Source organism: Acanthisitta chloris, unplaced genomic scaffold, assembly GCF_000695815.1.
Source record: "Acanthisitta chloris isolate BGI_N310 unplaced genomic scaffold, ASM69581v1 scaffold7508, whole genome shotgun sequence".
NCBI lineage: Eukaryota > Metazoa > Chordata > Aves > Passeriformes > Acanthisittidae > Acanthisitta > Acanthisitta chloris.
In genome coordinates, this window is record NW_008687527.1 from 25,246 (window position 1) to 42,660 (window position 17,415).

General features: G+C 41.5%; 1 protein-coding gene across 1 annotated transcript; it reads left to right on the forward strand.

The window, feature by feature from the left end:
• Positions 1 to 1,775: 1,775 nt before the first annotated feature.
• Positions 1,776 to 13,823, forward strand: LOC103807883 (protein-glutamine gamma-glutamyltransferase E-like). The gene is made up of 13 exons (XM_009080631.1): positions 1,776 to 1,861; positions 3,671 to 3,838; positions 4,137 to 4,370; positions 4,911 to 5,029; positions 5,492 to 5,620; positions 6,576 to 6,753; positions 6,912 to 7,047; positions 7,864 to 7,967; positions 8,397 to 8,642; positions 9,591 to 9,896; positions 10,885 to 11,042; positions 11,643 to 11,776; positions 13,676 to 13,823. The coding sequence occupies exons 1-13, from the start codon at positions 1,852 to 1,854 to the stop codon at positions 13,821 to 13,823; spliced, it is 2,070 nt and encodes a 689-aa protein (XP_009078879.1). The 5' UTR covers positions 1,776 to 1,851.
• The last annotated feature ends 3,592 nt before the right edge of the window (positions 13,824 to 17,415 follow it).

Consider the following 17,415-nt stretch of genomic DNA (forward strand, 5'->3'; position numbering starts at 1 on the left):
TGCTGCCTTCAAAGTCTGACTATTGGAGAACTTCTGGAACAATCAGGAACTTCAGGAATACTTCAGGCTGCAGATCTCCATTCAAAATGCTCCTGCTATTTAGGGCATTGTGAATGGAAGAGTAAGACAGAAAATAAGAAGCATGTCTTAGCATGTATGGCCCAGAAGAGATCTTGGCCAAACACTTTTTCATATGGACTTGTTCAATCTACATCAAGTGATTCTACTCCTGGGGAGTGTTGATACAGGTCAGTCTGCACCACCATTCCAGGGGCCCAGGTCTCTCCCTAGTGTGTGTCATAAATACAGTACAGTGTAGAAAACCACTCGACCTCCTGTACCTGGGATGGCAGGAGTGGGATTTGCTGATGAAATTCCTTGCTTAATTGTTCAACGAGGGAATTTGAGGACAGACAGAATAGCCCAAACTTCTCAGGGTACTGAACCACAGAATCATAGAGTCATCTAGGTTGGGAAAGACCTGTAAGATCATTGAGTTCACCGAGGCAGCCCCAGTGAGTCATGGCCATCTGGTTGCAGCGTGTTTGGATGTGTTAAGGACAAACTGTGCTCAGAAAGAATAAAGGAGTAGATAGGCTCTTTTAGGGAGTAATTTCCCATCCTGAAACAAGGCACAATTAATAACAGGTGACATTTCCTAGAATTCAAGTGTCACTGCAGATTCATACAGAGTTGATGTGAAAGAAAGTGACAACGCAAAGGAGAGAAGGTAACACTGAGGTGAATTCATCTGTTACAAAATATGTGCTTCACTATGCAGTGCTGAAACTCTTAGTCCTATATTTTAATTTCTTTAACACAGTTACTGGAGCAAGGGAAGAAATTGGGTGTTACCTGAAAAGGATGTTATGAATTACATGACTGAACTGGTTTGCAAAAGAAGATTCTAATATAGTTTACTCTGGGTACATGAAACCAAATACTAAGATTGCTTCTAGCTTTCAGTTTCTGAGGTCCAAATGAGTCTTCTCTTGCTATCCACAGAGTTTCAAGCATTGCCTGTGCAATCCTTACATTTACAGCCACCACACAAGCTCTGCAAACACTACTTGGCGTGCAGGAAGTTGCCTGGGTCAGACACATTCTGCTTGACCAGTATTCTGACCAGGGTTAATATTTCTCATTAATTCAGCCCTCATTCTTAACCTTTGCCCATAATCTTTGATGCAAAGGTCTGGTATGTAGCATTCACCTGTTTTATAAACAAAGCACACAAGAGGCCTGCAAGGCAACTGAGCCAGAGCTGGGAATAAACAGCCAAAACTGACGCAACAGCCACAACTTGTTCTTCCTGACACGCTGTCTGACAGCACAAATGGGCTGCTGGGTTTTGCTCTTTCAACAGTAACTAACCTTTCTATCAAAGAAAAACAGTTTGCTATGCATCCAAGGATAGGGTGAAATCTTATATTTGGCCTGAAAATTGTTTGCGTGACATTTAAGAGAATGCAAAATGTGGGTAGGAGAGTGTGTCAACATCAGAAAACTCTCAGCAAATTATAAGAAATTTGAAATTTAAGAATTAAAGTCTTAGCATTTTAAAATCACAATTAGACTTTGCATATAACATCGTCCAAGCTTCAGGTGTTAAGTTGCAAGGAAATGAGATTAGGAGGTGAGGACTGAGAGTGAAAAATGAATGAAAAATGAATCCTTCAGCCCCACTGGTCCGATCAGGGCTGGGGGCAAAGGCTCCACCCTCACAGGAAATATTGCAAACAGCCTTTAAAGAGGTGAAAGGCACCAGCCATTCCTTGAGCCAAGAGAAGTAGAGAAGGCCATTGGGAGGAAAGCTTCAGAAGCTGCTTAGAGAGGACATATTGATCAGATATGGGCCAAGGTGAGCAAGGGGGAAGCTCCTTCTGTGGTGCTGTTTGTTATTTTCTTACATCCAGACATCAGGTTCAGCTCTGTAACTGATACAGAGGACTCTGTAACTTCTTTAAGGAGTTTTGATCCAAGGGAAATAAAAAAAAAAAAAAGAGGATGAGAAAATTCTTCCATCAAGATTTAGGAGCAGGATTTTTCACAGGGATTGCATTTTTTCCACTTACCGTGTGCGTGGGAAAAAGCAAGCTGGTCAGAGTGAGATTTGGGAGAACAGGTATTTTATCTGAGGTTAAAATGTACTTTACAAAAGGAAGGAGGGGAAAGTCTGCAGCTATTTGAGGTTGTCAGACAAGTACAAATGAGAGTCTGACAAATCTGACATAAGGGAAAGAAGCAAAGCAGAACTTCAGGAAGGTATCATTGCAAAGGGAAGGAAGGCTACAATGAGCAGAGAAGGCTGAGACATGAAGTTAAGGCAGAGAGGATACGAAAGTTTAGGGGATTTTTTTTTGTGGTTGGTGTGTTGCAGTGGTGGTTTTTTTTGCTCACATGCTAATATTTATACATATGCAAACTGACCAGTTCAATAACAATTATAAATGGTCCCATGCTGCTTTTCCAACTCCTGTTTTTGTAAAGACCAATCTCCCCCACCTCATAGCTGGTTCTACAATAGATGTGCTTCATTGCTAAGTTTCTGAAGGTTGGCTGGTTTTTTGCTAAATAGTTATATTCCTGAAAAAATGGAAGTACATGCTGCTCACTTCAATACTGTAAAGGAATGTGTTCCTCCCCATTTGAACTGTGACTGCATTGCTGAGGCTGCTAATGCAGTTATTTCAAGGCTTATCTAAACTTGATAAACTAAAGATCATGCTGTAAAACAATCTCTATGCTAATAAATCTGGTTGAACATGGGATAATAATTTTTTTACTCAATAGTGTCACAGGATAACTATGTTCCACTGCTAAGGACTGCACTCTTATTCTTTCCCATTCTCCCTCTTTGCAGGGGGAGAGGGGATGGGGAATAATAAAAATATACACAATACCCATAGGGGGAAAAAAGAAATCTTTTTCTTCTGTACTCCTGCACTTCATTTAAACCATTGAGTTATCTTCTGCTAGAGATTCCCCCTTAGGCTCTGAAGATGTGAGCCAAACCAATCTCAGATGCTGCTTCTTTGGCCTCTGATTGAAGCCACAGTTCACATGCAAGAGCTTTCTACAACATATTTTAGTAGTGTTCTCTCTCCAGTTCTGCCATCTCTCCTGCTGCCAAATGACAGCCCAGTGTCCATCAACATGTTCTCGTTAGGTGCTTCCAACAGTAGCAGCTGTTAGTTTTATCAGACATACATGACACCAAACTGGGGCTAGAGATCACATCATGGTTTAAAACACACAAATGTTTCTCTGCTCAATCAGGTTCCTTTACTTCTCATTCAGAGGCAGCAAGGCTGTGCCTCTGCTAGTATAGCACCATGTCAGAATGGATGACACCTTGATAGAATTAGCTGAGGTCAGCCAGAATTTTATCTAAGTAACTCACAGATATTCAATTCTCTCACGTTTCTCTCCTCTCAAATACCTTCCTGATTTTTCATTAGTACTGGATATACTACTCCTCCTATATTTAGTTATGCAGATGGTCTCTAACAGCTTATACAAGATGGAGTCACTTCCAAAAAAAAAATAATGCTTACAGATAGGTTATTTCTGGGTTTGGTGGAAACCTCAGATTGGTACCAATTGGTGTGTTTGTTCTTCCTCTTTGGCTGTGCCCTCAAGTTTTCTTGCTCTTCTCACTTTTTCCTAGCTGCAACGCAGCCAAGTACCAACTGGCACCTGAAAGAAAATGCAAGAGAACATCACACAAGTAAATTTTCTAGCGACGAATTGATTGTGAGGAGAGGACAGGCCTTCACTCTCACCTTCAGTGGAACAGAACAGCCTGAGCAAAACTTGATATTCATTGCAGAAACAGGTATGGCTCCCAGCGTCTTTCATGGAGAGAGTAATGCTGCCTCAGGACATTCTTTTGGCCTGATATGCACTCCAGGGCAGCAAGGTCATAGCTCAGAGCCAACATGCTGATTCACACAGATGTTTGAGGTGTTTGTTGTATTATTCCTATCTCAGTGAGCTGTCACAGCTTCCTTCAGTTTCCAACATATGGCACAAACTCATCTCAGGGGAGGGTTACATCCCTACTGAGTCTGTTGATGATTAAATCTCTTTTTCAGCAGTGGAGTGAAAAAGATATTGTTTGTTTTCCTTAAAAGGTCCAAAACCCTCGAAGGCAGCTAAGACTCATGCCACATTTGGTATCTCCAGCGAAGTGAGCAAGGAGGGCTGGAGTGCAGTTCGACAGTCTTCAAGTTCCAACTCTGTGAGCATCTCCATCTCCAGCCCACCTAATGCTGTCATTGGACGTTACAGGTTGGGTGTGCAAAGTGGCAGTGCCTCTCCAGCAAGTCTTGGAACTTTTGTTTTGCTTTTTAACCCTTGGTCTTCAGGTATGAACTTGTTGAATTTCCCCTGAAAGAATTAAGTTGTTTGTAGCTTCATTAATATTTGCAGCTTCTCCATTTGACCTATACCTTTTTAATACAGGGGCTGAATATTGACCACATAATGTACCAGTGAGGGGAAAAAAAAGGCTTTAAAAGTTTATTAGGACCATCTGGTATATAAAATCAGCTCAGTATCATGTACTTACTAGAGAGCTCCTTGCCCTAAAAGATTAAGTTCTGCTTTTGACAGAGCTTCCCTACTTCTGCACAAATTTAGAAGAGTGTGTCTGGCCTCTGTAGAACCAAGAAGAGTCATATTTAACCATCTTCTCACAGATTTGACAGTGCCATATCTCTGTCTTCACTCACACACCACCCACCCCTCTAATTGTAAAAAATCCCAAGCTTCATGATCTGTTTATAATAACTACAACAGCAAAGGGTAGATATCTGCAAGCATTCTGAGAGATGGAGACCAAGGCTCCTGGGGTTTTGTTTTATTTGCCTGCTGTGATTGTACATATCTCTGCTTTGGTTTTTCAGGTGACGATGTGTTCATGTCTAACAATGCTGAGTGTGAGGAATATGTGCTAGAAGAGTTTGGCATCATTTTTGCAGGCAATAAAAATCATATCAGCAGCTTTGGATGGAACTTTGGCCAGGTAAATGTAGCTCTGAAAAACCAGACAGTGTTTTGTGCTGGTTTTTGTATGAACTGGATAATTTTCTTTTTCCAGTTCATCATATACAACTCTGAAGAGCAGGAGGAGTCTGGTACTGAAATCAGAACTCAGCCAAGCCCTGTTACACTGATTAATATGAGAAATCATAGTTGACTAGTTCTGACCTAGGACTTAGTGGTGCAGCAGAAAACTTACTGCCTGCTGGGCAATGCTGAGAGGCAAAGACCTGGCCTAAAGTCCACAGATTCCAAGTTTTGAAAAGCTCTTTGAGTTCTGATTTTCAGAGAGTTTTGTGGCCACGTTTTTCCATGGTAATTCTTGGCTGAGCTGCAGCACTTCATTCAGTGGTTAAAAAAAAACATTCAGTGCTTATATGGCTCTCTGCATCCTGACCTTTAGTAATCTGTGTTTCCAAAACACTAATTTGTTTCTGTAACGTAGTTTCAAGGAGACATCCTCAATATCTGCCTTGCCATGATGGATCGAAGCTTATACTATCGTCAGGATCCTGTCACTGATACATCTCACCGACACGACCCCAGATACCTGGGCCGTGTCCTCAGTGCAATGGTAAGCAACATAGTCCAAAAGTCCAAATTACTAACTGTCCTTTTAAAGTAGTTAGTGAATGTAAGTATGAAGACATTTCTCAGAGAACTTTAGGCCACTGTCTGTATGCACCAGAGAATATGGGTAGTGAAATACGGGCCAAAGAAACACCTAAGTGGTCATCTGATCTGAACCTGCTAGATCTATCTCATCTGGAGTATTTCAGATACTTAGCACTTTGATAAGTAGTCAAACTGAAAGCATAAGACATGGGGTGGTATGTTGAGGGACCAGGATCGTAGAGGTTTTTAGTCCAATGCCCCATTTGAAGAACTACAGCAGTACTAGATCAGCTCAGCTGTGGATTTGACAGGCTGCTTTGAAAATCTCCAAGGAAGGAGGTTTCATGGTCTCTCTGGGTGACCAGTCCAGAGCTGCACTACCCGCTTAGGGAGGGATTTGTCTCTTATGTCAAATACGGTTTTCCCAAGCTTTTACTTTCTGCTGTTGCCTCTTGTTATTTAAAGTGAAAGGTTAGTTAGAACACACACGTAGTGTTCTATTCCAGGAGTTGTAAGCTGCTATTACAATCCCCCTATCCCTTTAACCAAACTGAACTAGCCCAGTGCTCTCAAATTCTCCCTGTAGATATGTACTCCCAGGGCCCCTGACTGTCTTGGTAGCTCACCCTCCTGGACCTTCTTCAGTGTCTCAACATCCCCTTGAACTGAGGGACCTGAAAAGAGAGCCAGGATTCCTGACACAGCCTTGCCAGGAATAATTATTTGGGATTAACAGCTTCCCTCAACCTCCTGGTCACACTTTTCCCAATGTAGCCTAGTGTGGGCTTCCCCTTTCTGATGAGGGAGAAGTGTTGGCTCAAATTCAATATGGCATTTGCTGTAACTCCCAAGCTACTTTCAGTCAGGCTGTAAACTCTCAATTTATCTCATAATTTTAGTGAATACCTTTTCAGGTCAACGCCAATGATGACCAAGGGGTGGTGCTAGGAAACTGGAGTGGAAAATACGAGGATGGGAAAAATCCGAGCAGCTGGACTGGAAGTGGTGAAATCCTGCAAAGCTGGAAGAAATCAGGATTCAAACCTGTTAGATATGGACAATGTTGGGTTTTTGCAGCAGTTTTGACAACAGGTATGTTTTATGCCGTGCACACAATTGACACTGCACATGTTCTATTAAAAGAAGCACTAATAAAACTTCTTGCATGGAAGTCTTTTGAGACATTGCTATGTTATATGAAACTTCCAGAAATATTCCTTTCTGACTATGATTTTCTATTCACTCTTTAGTGCTTAGATGCCTGGGGATTCCCACCCGTACAATTACAAACTTCAGCTCTGCCCACGATGCAGATGGAAATCTGCGTGTGGATGAATTTTATGATGCTTCTGGAAACCATTTGGAGAGAGGAGCTGATAGCATATGGTAAGGCTCATTATTTAATGGTAGGACTTACCAATGCCTATAGTGTCTTCAGATACAGAGCATAGTTCTAATGACAAATTATCTGCTTTAAAATTGCCTTAAAAGGAACTACACACGCAGGATCAGTAAAAAATACTGCAAAATCAAACAAAACTTGGTGTTTTCATCCTTTCTCAGTTAAACAGAGAATTGTGACATGAATTGCAACAGCTAATTGAAGCCAGAGCAGGCAAAGTTACAGTTGTGATGCCACAGATGACTGAAAATTTGCAATATGCACTGGAAATATCAAACAGTGAGGATTTGACTTAGTTTGAAACTGTTCTTCAAAACCAGTTCACGTTAAACTGTAGAAGTTCAGCTTTCCTGCCCTTGTCTTGTTTTTGCAGTAAAAATAATTTAACTATTGCCTCTATTAAGCATCAGATGCAATTCAAACAGGTTTGCACTCAGCAAAGGGCAGAAGCAGCTCCTCACTTCTTGTCTTGTTTACTCCCCTTGTTGCTCTGGACCCACTCTAAATATAAGTGATATGTATAACTGTAGCATTGTGCCAGAAGGAAACCAGCTAAAACTAACAAAGTGCACGTGCTCAGAACTTTTGGAGAAGAGCAAGTTCAAGACATTTTGCATGTCTATTCCACAAAGCAATCTTCAGCACCTGTCTAGTTAACATAGTCAGGGTGGAAGTTCTCAGAGAAGAAGCTGTGCAGATTGAGGTATTTGATACAGTTAACTAAGGTGGCTGATCAATGGATGTGAACAGGAATTTCTAAACACATCCTGGTAGCTTACTTTGTTCATTCTTGCACATAGGAATTTCCATGTCTGGAATGAGAGTTGGTTTGCGCGCAGTGACTTGGGCGCTTCGTACAGCGGATGGCAAATTCTGGATGCAACTCCCCAGGAACAAAGTGGAGGTACGTGAATTTTATATGCTGAAAATTGTAAAGTCGGTCACTTTGAAAGAAAAAGAAGTAAAATCACTGTAAAAGTAATTTCTCATCCTGCTCAGAAATAGAGTGGCAGAAAAGAATACTTTATCTGTTGCATTAGAAAAGCTTTAGATCATCTGTGGATGACAAGAAAGAAACTAGACTTCTAGGAGTCTCTCACAGCCATTCCTGTATTTCCAGTGTAGGTATCCAGAGCTATTGAAAATCAAGGGATAATATAAAACAAATGAAGTGTACATTTGGAATAAACACAAGATACACTGATGACTGTCCTGCTATGAGATGTATGAAAAGGCTTCAGTGGGACAGCAGCACTGAGCAATATGTGTCCAGTAACCTACTTACTGTCAAAGAATTGATCATGCCTAAATCATTTTTTTCTTGATGCTGTAGGAATTTATCAGTGTGGTCCTGCCTCACGGAGAGCCATCAAAGAAGGCGAAGTAGATCTGGACTATGATTGCCCATTCGTATTTGCAGAAGTGAATGCAGATTGTATGTACTGGAATTATGATGCAGCAACTGGGAAGAAAACATTAATCTTCTCTAAGTCTACTGATATTGGCCAATCCATCAGTACAAAGGCAGTTGGTAGAGATAATCGTGTAGATGTCACCAGTGATTATAAATATGAAGAAGGTAAATAAACCCACAGTTTCTTCTGGTTGCGTAGCTGCTTCATTGCCCAAAGCATATAAACTTCAGGCTAGGAGTCTCTTAGTGGGAAATTTTGTGCATCTATAAGGTAGGAGCAAAATTTATACTCAGTTTATTCAGTTCTAACAGAAAAGAGAAAATAAAGAGTAAAAAATACCACCTTACCCTTTCTGATATGGAGCTGCTTTGTGGACTGAAATAAGGCAAGTCCAAGTAACTCCCAGTAAAGCATTCACTGTTCCATCTGTCTATTACTGATGTGCACTGCCTGCCCCTGCTTAATGAGAGCTAGGCTGCAGCCCAGTTCTTTGTCTGCGGGATGAAATGTTCATTACACAAACCTAAGCTAAATCAGCACTTAGGCCCAGGAGAAGCAACTCTTTCAAAGGGTCAAACAACATGTCAACTTATCAGACCTTTGGGTTTGATTGTGCCGATGTGGGATCCTTGAATGTATTCCTCTTATTCCTTCGCTCATGCACAGCTTTTGCTTTCCCTGTTAAGCTGTCCTTGTCTCAACCCATGAGCCTCCCTGTGGAAATGGGGAGTGAGGTGCTGGGTGGATGGTTGGCTGCTAGTCTAAGTCAACTGACCACATGGTGCCATCAGCCTTGCCTTATATTTGGGGCCTTTACTGTATTAGCAAATCAGAATTCACATTTCTAAATAATACAGCCATAAAAAGGGATAGAAATAGGAAGATTGAGAAACCCTGGATTTAAGATTTGTGCTCCAAAAAAAAACCACTATTAGAGGTACAGTGACATTACTGACTGCAGACACAGAAAATTAGGTATGGCACTGGAAAACAGAGAGGCTGTTTATCTGTAAGGACAGCTGCTACATTCTGCTAGCTTGTCTCTAGCAGCCATGTCAAAGAAGAGATGCATGTTAACTGTTGAGGATAATTTTCTTTGTTCTCTCTGACAGGCTCTACAAAAGAAAGGGATATCTTTAAGAAAGCCCGTAAGAAGCTAGGACTTGAGGATAAATTTGATCCTACAGCACCAACACCACAGGAAGTCGACCAGAAACCTGACATTGCAGGGAAATTCAAGGTGGCTGGCTCTCTGGAGATTGGCAAAGATCTCAACCTGCTTCTGGTTCTTGTAAATTTGCAGTCTGAACCTAAGACTGCTCACATAAATATGACTGCGTGGAGCACTCTGTATACCAGAAAACCCGTTCATGAGATCTGGAAGGATTCCATGTCTGTCACTCTGTCTCCTAAGGAAGGTAATTTTACAAATAACTTTCAATCATAATTGTTTTCTCAGGAAATGGGCACTGGAAGTTGGTCAGCTTGGGAGGTAAAAGCTCTCACAAGCTGCAGTCATGAATTTCTGTGTAGAAAAGGCTGAAAAAAACTATTGCATTGCCCTTACATTAACAAAGGCACAGTTTCACCTCATCATGCCCCTAAATACTTTTCACATTTTGGAAAATCTAACTCACACTGAGTAACATGAAGTATCATTTAATAAATGTGCATTTATACAGACAACATAAAAGCATAAAACCCAACTCCATCTTAAATGTGTTCTGGTTAATTATGAGGGGCCTTATTGAAAGATAACAGAACATGACAAACAGTATAAATGAGGAACACAATCCATTCGCACATTAGAATAGAATTAAAGTGTGAGGAATAGAAATAGCTGAAATAGCCCCCTAAGCTCCTCAGAAAAGAAAGTTTGTACTGGAGAATCATCATGGAGTAAAGGACCCCAGATTCTATTTTTTTCCACATTGAACTGGATAAGTATATGGAAAAAATTTTCAGTCTAAATATGAGTATTGTTGGAAAGAAGAAATTAAGTTACCATTAAGAGCTTGGGATAATAGATATATCAGCATCCCTAAAGTGAACTGAAAGGTCATCGAATCACGACTGATACTATCCCGTATTTTTCTTGGGCTTCAAGTCACTAGTGAGAAGCAGAAATAATATTTCATTTCATCAACATGTAATTTAACTTCTGGAGTTGGGAGCTATTGTGCCTCGTGGCACTGCAGTCCTGCAGGCACCTTGTGCTCACACAGGCTGTGTGAGCTGAATTTACAGTCACCTGGAAGCTTTGTCCCCAGATCTGATGGCAAGGACCATTTAAAGAGATCTCTGTCTGTCCCAGACATAGCATAAAAGGAAAATACTAACGTTAGGTACGAAACTCTGTAAGCTTATAAAAGTGTGTATCAATTCCTGGGTTTTATTTTTTTCCAGAGAAACAATTTCCCATTAAGATTAAGTACACTGATTACCAACAGCGGTTAACTACAGACAAAACAATCCAGGTAACAGCCTTATGTCACGTAGAAGGTGGGATTCAAGTGCTTGTGCAAAGAGACATCACCCTGGACAATCCTGAGATCAACATACAGGTAAATTGCTGTCCCTATGCTCTAATTGCCATGGCAGAGAAAAGAGAAAATGAGCTCTTATAAGATCTTTTTTTTCCTAAAGAGATGTTCTGCTCACATTCTGCCATGGTCCATCATAGCATCTCATTGTATCTCCACTTCTGATGCCTGAGAAGGCTGAGATCATAGAATCAGAGTCATGGAACTTAGGGGTTGGAATGGACCTTACAGATCATCTAGTCCCAACCCTCCCTGCCCTGGGCAGGGACACCTCCTCCTCACTCGATCAGGTTGCTCAAGGCTCATCCAGCCTGGCCTTGAACACTGCCAGGGTTGGGGCAGCCACCATGTCAACCTGTGCCAGGGTTGGCACCTCCATAACCTCCCATAGAGTGAAAAACTTCTTTCTCACATCCAACCTAGACTTTCTCTCCTTCAGTTTGAACCCATTTCCCCTTGTCCTAACACTGCAGTTCCTAACACAGAGTCCCTCTCCAGCTCCTTGTAGACCCTTCAGATACTGAAAAGTTGCTCTGAGGTCTCCACGCAGTCTTTTCTCTTCTCCAGGCTGATAGAAAAGAACACAGAGAACCTGCCCTTACAAGCATTTTCTTTGCACAGGTCCTTGGTGAAGCAAAAGTGAACAAAGAAGTGGATGTGGAAGTGGTGTTCACCAACCCTATCGATACGGAAGTGAAGGACTGTGTGCTGCAGGTGGAAGGCAGTGACCTGCTCAGAGGAATCCTGGAGTTGCGGTGAGTCCATGAAATGCCTCTTCCTGCTATTAAAGATATGTGAGCAAGGATGTAGGCATGGGTGATGTGGAACTGAACGCATGGCATGAGACATCATTTTCTTCTTGCCGTAACTTGGGAGGCCAATCAGCGCAGCATCGCGTCATGAGGCACACAGCTATGAAACAGCTCTTCATCTCAGCTGGGCTTAGGCTCCATAGTTTGGAAGGTCAAATAATTGCTGTCATAATTGGATAGAACTTGTTTTCCTGCCTATCTAGCAGGACCACACACTTCCAGCAAAAATTTCTTGCTTACCCAAGTTGTAAATGTTGCTGAGGCTGTTTGTCCTGCTGTAGGCCAGACAGGTTGAACCTTCTTGTTTTGATCATAGGGCCAGCACTGGGATAGATGACTGTTTCTGTCCATACCTACCCAAATTACAGCATATATTAACCAGGATTTTTTCCCCCACTTTATTAAATGGACTGCAGGTGCCAATCTGAGTGTTCAGCCTTCTAAACAACCTGTGTTTATATCAAACAGGTAGCCAAACCTGTCAAAAGCAGATGCACAGTGTCCCAGCTGTGGGAACAAAACTTAATGCAGATTGTTTAGACACAGGTCATGATCTCAAAGGGTAGGACCTCTGAAAAGCACAACCCCAAGTCTGCTCCATGCTTAGCTATTCCAGACACAGCAGATCAGAGTTTAAGGAGGATAGTATTTAAAGAGCAGTCTAAACCATGACAAGCAAGAGGTCTTTAGATGACCAAATTAACTTATCTAAGGCCTGGAACTTGAACACAGCTGAAATCCATGAGGCAGCAAGAAAGAGAACAGGAAAAATTGTGAATATTACAGTAAAAGTCTGGGTTGGGGTTTTTAATTTAAAACAAAAGTTTTTCCAAAACAAGAAGTACAGGCACACTTGTTTTCATGCTCTGCTTTCAAAACTCCTTGAAATAATCATCTTATGAGATTAATAAACAGAGCCAAAAAACTATTTGATGATGTTGAGTTAGAGAACAAGAAGACTGGAATAAAATAGGTTCCTTTTACTCTAGGTCCCATGTTCCTATTTTTATGCTTTGTCCTGCCCTTTTCCCCCACAGTATTTCACAACTGAAACAGGTTAAATTTTCACTGTCTTTCACTTTGTACCTACACAAAATTGTACTTAAATTTCAACATATCCTCACAAGTGCGGTTATTTCTGGAAAATACCTGGAATATGGGAGTGTTCTCTTTACTGAATACCCAGACAAACACAAACAAACATACACAGCAACTTAATATTGCCCTTTCTGCTTGAGCAATTAGGAATGGTCCATCCCATAATTTATAAGACCTCCTGAGGGAATTTAGCAACCTCATGTTGTCTATCCCATACAACTTTATCCTCAGGCAAGAGAAGACAATGTGACATGGTAGGGGAAAAACATAAACAAGTGTTTCCAGGAATTACAAAATAAACCAGTGTAAACCATTTTAACTTCCATTCAGAGTTTCCTACTCTGTGAACACTGAGGTTTTCTTGCTGCTATAATCTATTCTAATTCTAGGATTTGTATCAATATTCTTCATGGTCTCAGATGATTCTGTTTCAATAATTCAGTGATGTGTGTTACACTCCCTGTTCTGTATGAAGTCTTATCTCACACAATATTCTGATCTCCCCCTTTGTGGGCTTATCTGGGTCACTGCGCAATGGATTTGTGAGAGACCTTAGTGCAAGGATCTGAGAATTTAGATACTTATCATGTAGCCAAGTCCTGTGTGGTCTTTTCGTGGCCAACTTAACTGAACCTGTAAGAACTCTTACTTGAGGTGAAAGATTGTCAGTGAATGACTTGAACTCAAGCATGATGCATAAGGCTATTTCCAGCTTATATTTTTCCCTTTCTTTCCCTTTTTTAGCATTCCACCACTGAAAGCCAATGAGAAATCCAGAACCAAGTTTAAGCTCATCCCTTCTGAGGCAGGTCCCAAACATCTACTCGTTAATTTCTCCTGTGATAAATTTGCAGATATCAAGACCTTTAAGATGGTAAAAGTGATTCACTAATAAGAAGATGTACAAAAAATGATCTGTGTGTGTATAAATTGAACAAAATGTGATAAGAGATCTTGTATCATAAACCAGTGAGATCATTAGCAGAGCAAATGCTCATTTCCTGTGAAAAGGGATCACCAACATCATATCACTGCAATTTTACCTCATAATTTTAAATAAACTAAGGAATGATTTCTTCATTTACTGTTGTGAGTGTCCATGTTATTAAAAAGAGCATTTTACTTTCTGTTCAGAGACTGTTTGACCTTCGTCTGGTCTTTGGAAATAATTCCTTCTGCATGAACATCCAGAAACTCATTTTTACAAATGTTGTGACATTTTTCTTTTTTTTTTTTTTGTTGCTGTTGTTACATCACAGTGACCAAATGAAGCATAAAAAATGTTCAACAGGAATTTTGGGTGGTGTCCAATCTGACAGCAATTAGACAAACACATTGGGATAATTGCCCAGCTCAACATACATATTTTAGCATGCTGATATTTAGCACTTGCTGAAAGTCTGCTTTGGGAATCAAAGGGAGGGTAATGTTAAGTCTAAGGGTATTTTAACTTGAGAAGAGTTAGGAATTCTTCATTATAGATTGTGTATCTAGAAGTTGTCTTTTCAAGTCCAAGTTTAGTATAGCCAATTTACACCCTTTATGGGAGGGTTGGTATGGGCCAAAAGATGTTAAGAAGTTGCTAAGAGGACTGGAGCATCTCCCCTATGCGGACAGGCTGAGGGGGTTGAGGCTGTTCAGCCTGGAGAAGAAAAGACTGTGTGGAGACCTCAGAGCACTTTTTCAATATCTGAAGGCCCTGCAAGGAGCCAGAAAGGGACTCTGTTAGGAGCTGCAATGATAGGACAAGGGGTAATGGGTTCAAATTGAAGGAGGGGAAGTTTAGATTAGATATTAGAAAAACGGTTTTTTACTGGAAGGGTGGTGAGACACTGGCACAGGTTGCCCAGGGACATGGTGGCTGCCCTGACTCTGGCAGTGTTCAAGGCCAGGCTGGATGAGCCTTGAGCAACCTGATCTAATGAGGTGGTGGCTCTGCCCATGGCAGGGAGGGTTGGGACTAGATGATCTGTAAGGTCCGTTCCAACCCTTAAATTCTATGATTCTATATGTTCCAGGAGTAACTGGACTAGGTGTAGCCCAGTAAGTGACTTGGTTTATGGCCAACAACTGTGCAACAGTAAGTCAATCTCTGACTGAAAATGATCTGTCTAGATGAAGTGGGTGGAAAGCCAAGCTACAGCTATATTGCACTTTGGACTGTTGGGTCAGGAAGCAGTAAACTCTTAACAAGTTCCCTGAGCCAGTTCTGTGCCTCAGCTTCCACTACACATCACATGGTACCTGTGACTTGCTACAGGATCTCGCTGTTGAGGAACCCAAGATCAAATTGGCTGTAAAGTTTTGTCCTTGCAGCCTGTGAAATTGCTTTAGAAAGGCACTTGGCAGCCATCTAGTTTCCTGCTGCCAGTCACATGATGTCAGTACAAGGCTACACTGGCTATATGATGGGATGAGCTACAGAGAGGCTGTGCGAGTAACCCACAATAGTACCTTGTCTTTAATCCTGATGTTCCTCAAGGCTTGCCAGAGCCAAGAGCTCTCATCATGTAAATCACAGAATGTCTTGGATTGGAAGGGACCTCAAAGACCATCTCATTCCATCCCTCCTGCCATGGGCAGGGACACCTTCCACCAGAGCAGGTTGCTCAGAGCCCCATCCAACTTGACCCTGAACACTTCCAGAGATGAGTTATCCACAACTTTTCTGGGCAACCTGTGCCAGTGCCTCACCACCCTCACAGGGAAGATTTTTTTTCTTCTAATATCTAATCTAAATCTACTCTCTTTCAGTTTGAAGCCATTCCCCCTTGTCCTGTCACTCCAGGCCCTTGTAAATAGTGTCTCTCCATCTTTCTTGTAGGCTCCTTCAGGTACTGGGAGGCTGCAATTAGGTCACCCCAAAGCCTTCTCTTCTCCACGTTGAATAATCCTCATTCTCAGTTTTTCCTTGTAGCAGAGGTGCTCCATCCCTCTAATCATCTTGGTGGGCTCCTCTGGGCTACTGCAAACCACTGTAGAAGTTAAAGCTCAAGCACAGCCTTGGATTAAGAATGTGGATATACACTTAAAGACTTTTTTACATCTCTTGCTCATGTGAAAACACCCAAGCTGTGCTACAGTCAAGTGAATTGCACTAGCAGAAACAAGAGAGGCCTTTAAATTAGGCCTCTAGGGGAATTAAAAGGAAGGCAACACCCTTCTGCAACACTCCACATGCACATGAAGGTAATAGGCCTATGAAGTGTGAGTGTGGCTACTTGGATACGACTCACAGAAAAGTTTCTGCAACATTTTTTGTGGAAGTTACACTGCTCTCCTCTTTCTAGCAAAAAATAGCAATAACACAAGTGTAAGGTGCAGTTTGGTTACACCTTGGGGATATGAACAATGGACAAAATTAAAGAGATGAATGGAATCAGAGAGTTTTTCTCTGCAGGTTAGCAAACTGCACTGCAATTTCAAGACCAATATACGGGCAAAGGAAGAACAAAGTATTTTGAACCATTTTGGATGACAGGTGGGTGGAATTGAGCTAGGAAAAACACCTGCGACAACGTTCAGTCATTAGTCACTTAGGAACCATGACTGCTGCATTCCAAAGGGATTGCAACAGCAGCTCCTGGTGCTTTGGTGTGGTGAAGGTGCGGACTGGCAGGTGCCAGTTTGGGATGTAGGCCAGTCTGAGAGAGGTCCTGGTGGCTTGGTGAGTGCCTCTGTGGGCGTGCCTTGCGGAGGAAAAGGAGGTGGTTACAGCCAAGACAGAAAAAGTGTTCTGAGATTTAATTGCGTACGGGAGCAGCAAGGAAGAAGAAAGGAAATAGTCAAATGCCAGTGGGAGCAATGTGTAATGTCTGAAGCAATCACTGTAAGTACTGAATGCCTGAACTTAAGAACTGGTCGATGCGGTTTGTCACTAGGGCTGTGTGTGAAGATCGGGTAACATCAGAGGCTTGTGGCTCTTATGGTTTCCAAGGAATATGAATTAAGGAAAAGAGAAAAAGACCAACTAAAGTAGCACTGAACAGCAATCAAACCCATTTGAGGTGATTCCTGGAACAAGTCTTGACAGCCTGAACATCCTGGAAGCTTCCAAGAGAAGGAAGGACTGCTGAATTATAATGTAAGTGGAGATACTCCATGCTAGATAATGCTGCTGCTTAGTGGGAAAAGTGTTAGTGTTTTTCTTTCAAGATAGGGCTAGCATGATTGTCATATTAGCAAGTATCTCTTAGTCTTTATGGTATGAAAACAAAGTTTCTCAAAAAGGTGCAAGAAGCCACATGTCCTGTAAAATCAGCCTTAGAAACAGCTGTTGCAGTCTAAATTCTGCTTCTTCAGCTTGTTTTTTCTCTCTTTATAACTTAAAATTTGGGCTAATTTATTCTTAAGTTTCTACTGAGTGTGAAAACATGATCAGTGGAGCTGCAGAATCTTAAGCAGAAAATCCTCCTCAGAACAATGTTACCTTTTTACCTGTAACACTTTCAAGTGATGGTACAAAACCAGAAAGAAATATATTC

Coding starts and splice junctions, on each gene's coding strand:
- LOC103807883 (XM_009080631.1), top strand. Junction 6,754..6,911: donor TGCAGCAGTTTTGACAACAG/GTATGTTTTATG, acceptor TTCACTCTTTAG/TGCTTAGATGCCTGGGGATT. Junction 11,043..11,642: donor ATCCTGAGATCAACATACAG/GTAAATTGCTGT, acceptor TTCTTTGCACAG/GTCCTTGGTGAAGCAAAAGT.